Raw genomic sequence first — 12,071 nt, 5'->3', positions numbered from 1 at the left:
TTGTTAGAATGTCCATTACAGTAAAAACATTTATACCCTAACAGAAGAGGTTTCCAGTCATTGTTCTTTTACCATTTTTCACAAACAATAACATCATTCTTTTGGGAATGTAGCATATTTTCCTATAAAATAAATGTTATTACAAAAGCTTCTAGCATTAACAACCTTCAGAAATAAATCATATATTGCTATGTGTAAACTGTTAAATTCCTGGCCTGGAGAAAATCCTGTCTTGTGTTAGTCAAATATTGCAATACATGTGCTGCAAAAATTCTCTTATTTTGTATTAACAATTGCACAGCATTTGATCTGAATACATGTGTGCCCAAAATTTGGCTTGGATGCACTGCACATTGCCATTTTTTTCAATGCGGGTATTTACCCAAAAAAACTTTCATTCACACTGACCTGACTCTCCTTTCTATATGTGATTTGTGAAAAAATATGTCCTAACACCCGTAAAACTATGCTGTCTAACAGGGATGCAAGTTCCAGTCTAGAGAGTCCTTGAAGGTAAGATCATTTGTACCAACATGAATAAAAACAGCTCCATATTTTCTTACATTAAGGTATTCTAAGGCCTTTCTCGAATCTTGCATTTTTGCTACTGGCAAGCAATATTTTTCGATGTTCATTATCTTCTCTGAAAGTGTAAGTATCATTTCCTTTAATAATTGACTTATTACAAGTATATAACTTCTGACAAGAACTTAAGAATCTCCAAATTCTAATTCCGTAATATCTGCTCCATCAATTGTTAAAAAGGAATGATCTTCCTCACCATTAGTCCTATTAATCCCACTATTTTCATTGTGAATTACATTTGCAATCATATAATTCTCATTCAGCTGTCTTTGAACTTCCACAGCTTGAGCCATGTTTTCAACTTTGACCTTTCTCCACTTTTTTTCCTACAGTAATGTTCTTCGGGCCTTCCAATTCAGTCTTGATTTCTTCTTTTTCACCTGCCCTTTGCCCGTTTTTTTTGTACCTTCTCTGTTGGAAAAATGATGCCTTTTTCTCTAGACCGAATGATTTCTGATTGAACAATGTTAACATTCCCTATGATCTGTGCTAAATAGCAAAGCAGTGTCCTGTTAGTATATATTCTCTTTAGGTAATAGACATCAATCAGTTTCTTTTTCTTTCTTTGTTGTTGCGAACTTCTTGCCTTATTTCTTTCTGTTTTTTTTTATTTACTTTTATTGAATGATCAGATTGCCGAAAATCTGTATCCGGAATTCCAAAGTTGCCATCAGTAGTATCGTGTTCAATTGGGATTGAGTCAGCTTTACTAACATTAGATACTTCTTTTCCTAAATGTATTCTATTTTTACAGTCATTCTTCTTCTTCTTCTTTCAGCTTTTCCTGGTTAGGGGTCGCCACAGCGGATCACCTGTCCGCTCATGAATGGCAGTGGAGTTTTACGGTGTCGAATTGCCAGCCCGGCGCCCAACCTTCCAGAGAAGGCACACACATGCGCACACTCACACCTAGGGCCAATTTAGAGTGTCCAAACCACCTACAGCATGTCTTTGGGATGTGGGAGGAAATCAAAGCACCTGGAGGAAACCATTAATTTATGTAATAACAGTTTTCCAAGCTGTACCAGTTGCACAAGTGCAATCACCATCTGTAAGTCTGGATTTACTATTAATAGTAGTAAGCAAATCATCCAACTTTTAAGATGAGGTACACAGGTCACCAGTGTTATCAGGTGTTACCTTTAAGTATGCATAGCATTCAGTACTCCTCATCAGACACATGTGCTTTAGCAAATCATTAGTGGCATACTCATTTAAGGAATCCAATTTCAGCTGCAAGTAAATAATGAAGTATAAAAGAAAAGAATAATCAAATGTTATCACATAACTCTAAACCATTTTAAGTAAACTTCTGTGAGAAAACACAAATAATATGCAACAAAATATTAAGTACACTGAAGTCATCACTCTGACCTACCATACCAGGTATACCAAATACTGGATTTTATTTATGTCACATGAAGTATCTTCTGCTCATTACTGCTTGCAACTCCTTATAACAAGTAAATCACCAACCAACACATCGTTGTTTTAGATAAGCTCTGGACTGTCCTCTCTACAACCTGTGTGTATTTATAGCTGACTTGGGATGGCTAGAGTTTGCCATCTGAAATCTATCCCTTTCAAACAACAAACAGTGAAAAACAGTGGTAAAACAACAAAGCATAAATCAAAATAAATCTTCTGGTATACAAGTTATCCCTTTCTTCTTACAAGCAATGAAAAACAGAATTAAAAATTAAAATATAAATTAAAATAAATCTTCTTTTACCATGCAGTTGCACAGGCAATCACAAACCAGTTTTGGATACTTTCAACTAAGCTGTGGATATGTCAACAGAAGTTTCCACCGTGCAAGATTTGGTGAGACAACTTTGATTAATTTCTTAATAATGACCCAGTGACATCATAAATGGGGTTTCGTAACAAGCCAATTTGTCCAGGGACATCTTCAGGTGAGGGTTAGACAGAAGCAGTAGCGGGAATTAAGAGAGTAAGGGAAAATGGGGTGATAGGGTGAAAGGGTTAAATGGGAATGATGATTGAAAGGAAATGATGTAAGGGTAGGGAGGGGCTTAGTGGGTTTTATGCAAGGGTAACTGGGTAAAGAATCACATTTTGGCATGAACTTGCCAAGGATGGGGTTCACAGGTTGGGAGGTACTTGTGACTAACGGTCATTGTGAGCATGTGTAGTATGGTGCTGACCATTATGAGGTGGGGGATGTTTTGGAAGCATGGGCGAGCAGTTTACAGTACTCGAGGGGGGGATCAAAGCACATACCAAGTGATAAATAATTAATGACAGAGGGTATGGCGAAAGAGATTTATATGGCTGGGAGGCCAATTTTGCAGGAAGGTGATACACGTGGGCACATCCTGTGTCTTGCCCCCAAACTCTGTGCCCACATGTGTGTTGCAGTACCTGGAATATTAATAATAATGAACCACTGTTTAAGGGTCAATCATAACATTAACATTGGGAACGAGTCTGTGCACTAATGACAGTATCACCTGTTAGCAGGACAGAAGACTTTGCAGTGATCGGAATTCAGGTGGGAAGTTTAGTGTCTTTTTTTTTTTTTTTTTTTTTTTTAAGTAGTACAAACACAAGGCAGGTGGTTTGCCCAAACAGAGTGCATCATGCTTTGTCATGGTAGTATTTGTGCAGACATGGACAGTCCACTGATGCTGTGCCTCCATGGTACAGTGGTAGAGCACTGGACTCCAGAGAGCAGGTATGTGAGTTTGAGGACTGATGGCTCAAACTATGAAGCATTGGTGAAATGTTTCATTAGGTGCCAGTGAAGGAAAGGGGCAAAGATGGGCAGGCTACTGAACAAACGGTTGAGGAATATGTTTTATCAAGAATGCAGACTGACTGACATGGTGCCTGCCTGGTATTTTAGTTGCATTAATGACTTCATAGAGGCCAGGGACAGGGCTGCCATCATATGGTATGGCCATAAAAGATCTTAGAGCTACTTCCTCAAAATTAAGTACTTTGGAACATATGGGCATGTAGTGGAGGTACTTTACGTTACTTTGTGTGTGTGTTTTAAGATTTTTGGGTTTCACTGCTTTTCACATGTGCTGTTGTAGCTGCTAGTGGAACAGGACAGCACATGGGAGGTACTGCCAAGGTCACACTGTTTAACGGGTTAATAGGTATTTTGTTTAACTTTTAATTTAGGTAGGAATGATTATAGAGTGGTATATATAAGTCTGGTAATGTTATGGGGTGTTATGTCAGGTAAAGCCTCTCCTTTATCATGAATGCTGTCAAAGGCTCCATAATTTCCTGTACTGCAGAGCTATGGAATGGATTACATTTTTCAGTGCACTGACTGTTTCTCCTTCCATAACCAAGATGAGGAAAGCTGTCACTATAATGTGAAACAAATGGGTAAAAGGAGGAACCCCATACTAATGCATTTCAGATAATTTAAATCTGTCTTTCTCTTTGCAGATGGTGGTGCATTGATGAGCATTTCAGTTGCTACAGCACTACGCAGTGAGTTTGCAGATGGTGGAAACAGGTTGTCGCAGTGGAAGCATTGCCTTATATCAGTATAATATAAATGACACTATTTTATAAAAAGTATTCTCTGTAAGTATTCAGGAAAAGTTGCTTAAGAATAGAACCATGACATCCAAGTCTGATTATTGACTCAGGTCTCTGATTGCAGTAAGTAGCAATAAAAATCTGTGGTGAGAGATAGATTGCTCTAATAGTGGAAGGTGATGACACTTTACAAGACCTGCAAGATGGCCCCCTCTTTCCCAATCAGTTTTCACCACTGGGGAACATTTGGCCCAATTGGGCTATCTGGGTAGGAATGAATGGGCCATAGGCCTCTAATTAAGCCTGTGGATGTCCAGCTCTCACCCTACAGAATGAGTGGGCAAATGGATTCAGGTAGAGGATCCAGATGGCTGGTCCAGCAGAGGATAAAAAATAAAACCATGACACTGATATCTTACCCAAAAGCATGTTCTATTTTAAAAGTGCTCCCTTTTAGATTTGTTTATGTATTCAGAGAATATCGTATTGCTTCCACCATCTGCGAACTCACTGCGTAGTGCTGCAGCAACTGAAATGCTCATCAATGCACCACCATCTGCAAAGAGAAAGACAAATTTAAATCCTCTGAAATGCATTAGTAAGGGTTCCTCCTTTTACCCATTTGTTTCACATTATAGTGGCAGCTTTCCTCATCTTGGTTATGGAAGGAGAAACAGTCAGTGCACTGAAAAATGTAATCCATTCCATAGCTCTGCCAGTACAGGAAATTATGGAGCCTTTGACAGCATTCATGATAAAGGAGAGGCTTTACCTGACATAACACCCCATAACATTACCAGACTTATATATACCACTCTATAATCATTCCTACCTAAATCAAAAGTTAAACAAAATACCTATTATCTTATTTATCTGTGGTGGTGGTGCTGCGGTAGCGTTGTCGCCTCACAGTAAGACGTCCTGTTCGATTCTCAGCTAAAACGTCTTCTGTGTGGAGACATGCGTGAATGGGCGTACCTTCGTTGAAGGTTGTGCATCAGGCCTGGCAAGTCGGTACGTAAAAATCTACTGCCAATCATTAGTGGACCGGAGTTCCACTGTGGTGACTCCTAACTGGGAAAAGCCAAAAGATACAACATCCAGAGAATATCTTATTTCTTTCTTCACTCCCCTATCAGTTTAGGTCAGAGTTTTGCTCTAACTGCCCTTTTTCTGTCGTCATCATAAGTCTTATTATCCTTTTCTCCTTCCCATCTCACATTTGTCTGCAAGCTAATTCTTTTATGTTAAATATGCAGGTTGTTCAGAAAAGGACAGGAACAGTCCTATGTTGGCTACAAGTGCTTAATTGTCAAGTGAGCTCCAGTAACTTATTTTTTTTTTAAATGGGAAGATCCCAGTAAGTTATAAGTCCCCTGGGCACTGAACTTGGGGTGAATGGTACCACATATACTGTACCTGTAGAAATAGCCAACCTACTAGCAGTCAGGTTCAGTGAAAACTTCTCCCCCTGTCTCTGCCACATATATCTCAGAACATTCCTACCATCTGTTTTCCACCTAGTATCTCTAAAGAGCAGGTCTTAACTGCTCTCTCCAAGGCCAAAAACACAGACTGTATGGGACCTGATAACATTCCAGGCTGTGTTCTAAATGGGTTAAAACAGCAGTTAGCAACCATTGAGTTCTCTCTTTAACCACAGCCTAAACACTGGTTTTGTCCCTGCAGAATAGAAAACAGCTACCATCATCCCATTGCACAAAGAGGGTACATCCACCGACCCTGGAAGCTAAAGACCTATAAGCCTAACCAGCCTTATCTGCAAGGTCATGGAGAGAATCATCATGGATCTTATCAACAAAGATATAGGTAGCCTTCAAATGCTTGACCCTACCCAATTTGGTTTTGTCAATGGCAGATCATGACTGCTGAACCTGGTGGACTCCTTTGAGAAAGTCACCAGAGCCCTGGATGAGGGCAAATCTGTCATACGGTCTACCTAGACTTAGACAAGGCCTTTGACACAATCCTCCACATAGGCATCATTGAAAAACTCACCCAGCTGAGGATCAACCCATATATTGTCAGTTGGGTTGCAAACTGGCTCATCGACAGAACATATACAGTCAAAATAGGGGATTCCATCTCCACTAGCAGACCCATTACCAGTGGTGTTCCACAGGAATTGGTGCTGAGGCCCCTATTGTTTGGAATCTATTTCTTGGAAGTACAGGCAAAAACAAAAGGTCTGCGGCTGACAAAGTTTGCTGGTGAACAAACTGGGTGCAGTCATTGAGTCCGCAAATTATGTCAACATTCTACAAGAAGGGCTTACTCCAACCAATGACTGGTGCCAAAATCATGGCTTAAACTCGGTTCAAACAAATGCATTATCATCCCCTTCTGCAAGGGTGATGCCCCTGAAGATTACCATATTAATAGCAACATCCTAAGCTCTGAATCAGTGGTGAGAAATTTGGGCACACAGGCTGAGAGCAACCTTACCTTTGATCACCATGTCTCCACAGTAGTTAGAAAGGCCTTCTATGTTGCTCACCTCATAAGTTAGGGCATAGCTTCCAAAACAAAAGAGGTTATAACCACCCACCCATACTCTTCCCTCATCAGGCCAATAATAGAGTACAATGCTCCCTTTGGTATGTACCTTACCAGTCACCTGCAGCAACTAGAGAGACCTAAAAGGTTCTCACAAAAAAAAAAAAAATTTCAAGGTCTTCAGCACAAGTCATATGAGGATAGACTAATATCACTGTCACTATACTCTGTATCATACAGACTACTCATAGGAGACCTGTGCCTTGCATACAGAGCAATCTCTGATCCTGCCTTAATGGTTATTCTGCATATTTTTGTAGTCAAATAGTACACGATTCACTCACTTTAGGGACCTTAACCTAGCCTGTGACATCAACAGGACTTACTGGAGAGACAGGTATGTCTCTCAGAGGTTACCTCTCCTCTGGAACAAATTTCCAATTCAAGTTAAACAGACCCCCTCGTTGACCCTATTTAAGTGTAACTTGGAAGATTTGATGGGAAACCACAAATTCACCCCAGGGGTTTCACCCTTGTCCCTCTTGGATAGGGGCAGTCAGTGCTGATTTAGACTGGCTTCTAATCCTTGATGATATCTCTAAGCCCTATAGGGAACAAAGGCTGAATGTGGCTAGGCTTCTAAGAGCCCTAGGGTCATTAGCCTATTAACCTCCTATGATCCTATGATTTCTTTTTAATGCTGATGAACTGGTTTTGTTTTACACAACTGACTTTTTTAGAGAAATGAAGCATGCGGGTGAATACTGAGGGAATCAAACCATAATCAGTAAGATATAGACATTTGTAGAACATAACCTGAAGCACTGCACCATATTGCTACAGTATGCAGGATAGGCTTGGGAGGACAGTATTGGTTATAGATGCAGATACTCGGATTGGATTAACTGGAGTTCCGAATGCTATGCATAGGGCATACAAGACATGAGGTATAGTTGTTGCACTACAGAAAGTATGAAAGCAGTCATACTTACTCTCCGGTACTTGAATCAATGCCATCTTCTTCACCTGTGCAGTGTAACTGGATCGCATTCAGTGCTGTGTCATCGCCTCCTCCCTGAGCCTCTTCAACCTTTATGCAAATGAGATGCATTCCTTGTTAAGACAGACTGATCCCTTTTTATATGTGTTTTACTGTAGTTTTCTATACTCAGCCTGTAATTTAACTATCTCTCAAAAGTTGTTTAATACAGTACTTCTCATCGCTAGATATAATGAATGTAGATATGTGTGTCTGTGCGCGTGTGGGCGTGTGTGTGTGTGTGTGTGTGTGTGTGTGTGTGTGTGTGTGTGTGTGTGTGTGTGTGTGTGTGTGTGTGTGTGTGTGTGTGTGTGTGTGTGTGTGTGTATATATATATATATATATATATATATATATATATATATATATATTTATTTTTTTAATTGGACTTAGGGTCAAGCTAAACAGCAAATGAAAGCATGAAAATCCCTGCCTTGAAGTCACACTGTGTCTGTTTCTTTTATGCTGCCAGTATTTCCTTTTTATATGACTTACATGACCTCTCCAGCCAATGCTGCCATCTTAATAATACTTGGTACTTAGCAGGGGTTAGCAAGTCCTTTGTCTAAGGTGGTAATATGAATGCAGTTCATAAATATACTGTTATGTCAATACTGGACCTGAGAAAGTGTGAAGTAACATCCTGCACTTAGGCAGCTAACTTGTCGAATTTACTATTTTTTAACGTATGCACTAGTGTATTTGGGTGTTCAAATTACTGGATTTTGCAAGACAAAAACATTACTGCTCAATAAACTTCTCATCTAAGAGTGATAGAGCATGCACAAATACCAGTCGTCACGTGCAACACTGTATCCTGGTGCTACTCGACCTTGCATGTTCTTGAACTATTGGTTACCAGAAGGCAGTGCAGCAGCAACGCCTACTCTCACCGCTGCACGTGTTGTCCATTTTTTGCAGAGTGCAGAAATAGCTCACAGCTAGTGGCCTCCTTATCTGCCAGGACATAACTGCATTCACTGTCACCTGTGGTCACCAGGTGCAGATGGATTTTCAAAGGTACAGCTCAACAACACCAAGAATATGTGCTTCAACACAAAGTACACCACATATACCAAAATAATTGTATTTCTCTAGCGCCTTGGCTACAAATAGCCTTCAAGGAGTAAAATACACAAATTCAGCAGTCCTTTATATAATACCAGCAGCTTCAATCAATAAACAATTAAAAAATAAAAACATCAATTAAAACATTTAAAGTGTCCCTATACAATTTCATATAACACTTTTCTAGCAACATTCAGTATTTAATCCATGTTCCATATTTTAAAATAAATATTGTTTCCTTTTTCAAAAGATTGTATCTATGCGCTTCCTTCTCATTATTTTTTTAAACAAACTTGTTCTAAAATAGTTGCCTTAAGTCCTTCAGGATCTCCATTATGGCAACTTCTAAAATGTTGGGCTAAGGGGCTTTCTATCTTACCTGTCCTAATGTCTCTCAAATGGTCTAACAGTCTAACTTTAAATATTCTTTTTGTTTGCCCAATATAGAACATACTACACTTACTTTTGATAGCATATACTACCCCTTCAGTTCTACAATTATATTCCCCATTTACACTAAAAGGGATGCCATTTATGTTCTGAAAAATATTTATTATATAGGGACATCCCCTACACTTTCGACAAGATCTGGTCCCCTTATTCCAAAGCTGCACAGACAAATTCATGTCTGTCCTTTGAAATTTAGTGTGTACCACCAAATCTCATATACTTCTGCCTCTCTTGTACTAGAATACTAAATTTTATTCACCAGCCCATCTAATTCATCAAAACTTCTCAAAAATTCCCAATAATGAAGCATGAACTGTTTAATATTTTCACTCAACACATTATACCCTAAGACTAAAAATAAAGTATCTGTGTCCATTTTATTCCTTCTATTAACACATTCCCTTCCATAATTTTTTATTCTTTTGTCTATTCCATATCTAATATTTAATACATGCTTCACATCTCTATCAATAATTTTCACATATTTTTTCTATTTCAGAACATTGCTGCAGTCTGTTCTAGTTCTTGAAAACATTCTCCTCATTGCACAATCTTGATATCCTTAAGAATTCCCCAAATGGTAATGATTCCAATGTATGCTTTGGATGACAGCTAGTACCAATTAGAAATGGATTCACCTCATTAAACTTCCTACGTATATTCATTTTTTATACACTCACCCTCTACTCCACACAAATTTATGTCTAAAAATGAAACTTCCTGCCCATATTGTAGACCATCAAATGCTATCTGAAACCTATTCCATTGTATTTCTTCCACAAAATGTGGTACTAAGTCTACACCATCCTCACATAAAAAAAACTAAATCATCAATAAACCTAAAATAAAATCTTACATATTTTTTAAAAAAAGAATTACTATATATATTCTTTTTCCATCATACTCATAAAAAGATTGGCATACATGGGGGGCAAAGGGAGAACCCATTGCCATTCCTTGTACTTGATGGTATATCTGATCTTCAAAGTAAAAAAAATTATTTTCCAAACTAAATTGAATTAACTCTAAAATATAATATGTTAAGGGACTACTACCCATTTGAAGTCTAAGGGCTTCAAGCCCAAAATTATGTCTGATGTTAGTGTAAAGGCTCTTAACATCTAGTGTTATCCAATACATGCCATCCTTCCATCTAACATTCTTAACTTTCTCTAAAACATCAAAAGAATCTTTAATGTAGGATGGAAGCTGAATTATTTCTTTTACTAACACTTTATGTATTATAACACCCACATTGTGTAGAAAATATTTAGTAGCAGAAACTATCGGTCTACCTGGTGGATTCCTTAAATCTTTGTGGATTTTGGGAAAACAATAAAAATAAGCTGGCCCTGTTCATTCACATGTAAGTTTATTGGTAATATCACTCTCGGTCCAGTAACCTAATCTCAAGCCTTTTTGAATTAGATGCTTATAACTTTTCTTTGCTTCTTCTATTCCGTCTTCACTTACTGTCTCATATATTGTTCTATCATTTAACAGCTCCAAACACACTTTCAGATATTGTTCGTAATGCATTATCATTATTTTATTACCTTTGTCTGAAGGTTTAATAATTCTTTCTCTCTTTAGAAAAATTCACCAAAGCTAACCATTCCTGTTTTGACAAATTATATTCAACATTCTTTTTGTTAAAATTTCTAAACAACATATCTAACTCAAAATCTACTATCGAATGAAATTTTTTAATGCCTTCATGAATACAAGGTGGCATAAACTTGATCTTACTACTAACAGATGAAGTATCTATGAGACAATATGCATTCATTTCACTATTACAAGAAATTAATGAATCAAAAAAATCTATTTCAAGCAAACTCTCATCACTGTCACATATACTATTTTAGTTATTATCACTATTTATTGACACCATGCATTGCGTATTAAAATAATACCATAAATGCAATTTTCTAACCAACTTATACAATTCAATTTTGCATTCATATTGTTTCGGTATTACTGTTGGCACAAACTTCAAACCATGTTTTAACACATTGCATAAATGTTCATTTAAAGAAAAAACAGACAAATTCACAATAAAATTTGGATTATTTGACAAACAGTTAATACCATTTGGTTCTCTTGTTATTCCGCCATTGCCACTGTTGGCCCCCTCTCTGGGGCTCGCATTCTGAGTAACTTCTTTTTTGTTGTCTATTATTCTCAGCATGCAACTGAAAATTATTCTGCATGTAATGTCCATTCGTTGGTGTAGGTAAGGGTGGGTAATCTCTCACATCTTCACCATCACTATGATACCTAATGTTTTCACTCGAAGATACTTCCATGCTGGTATCATTTCCATTTGTCTCTCTCATTATACCCACCCCTTCCTGGAAACGGATGTGAGATCGGGACTGATGATTGGTTTGTCTAAAAAAGGCAGTACCGTAAAGTGTTATACGAAATTGGATAGGGACACTTTAAAAGTTTTAATTGATGTTTTTATTGTTTAATTGTTTATTGATTGAAGCTGCTGGTATTATATAAAGGACTGCTGAATTTATATATTTTACTCCTTGAAGGCTATTTGTAGCCGAGGCGCTAGAGAAATAAAATTCTTTTGGATTTTCAAAGGTGCCCATTGTTACCTTCCTTGTAAGAAAGCATGTTTTTAGTAAGCACAAAATAACCCACTCTATTACTTTCTGAAAACTAACAATACAATGAGACAACTCAGCTGCAGAGCCTCAGGATGACACCCCAAACTCTCATAGAATCTACTGCCTTTGCAGACCTTCACATGAATGGACTCAAAAAAGTATTAAGCATTACCATGCATACCATGTGAGGACTAAGTGGTTATATCAGGTGTCATAAGGTTTGGTGAAATGACTGAAAATACATTCTATAATCTGTAACTTCT

General features: G+C 37.8%; 1 protein-coding gene across 1 annotated transcript in view; it reads right to left on the bottom strand.

The window, feature by feature from the left end:
• LOC122811967 (vitelline membrane outer layer protein 1-like) overlaps positions 1-12,071 on the bottom strand; it is a 72,012-nt gene that overhangs the window by 16,950 nt on the left and 42,991 nt on the right. The window contains exon 2 of the mRNA XM_044084166.1: positions 7,620-7,717. Coding sequence (XP_043940101.1) covers positions 7,620-7,717 — 98 coding nt within the window. The remainder of the gene's footprint in view (positions 1-7,619; positions 7,718-12,071) is intronic.

Source organism: Protopterus annectens, chromosome 9.part0, assembly GCF_019279795.1.
Source record: "Protopterus annectens isolate FY-2018-M chromosome 9.part0, PAN1.0, whole genome shotgun sequence".
Taxonomy (NCBI): domain Eukaryota; kingdom Metazoa; phylum Chordata; order Ceratodontiformes; family Protopteridae; genus Protopterus; species Protopterus annectens.
The sequence above is the reverse complement of the archived record's forward strand: the minus strand, read 5'-3'. Positions and strand labels throughout refer to the sequence as shown.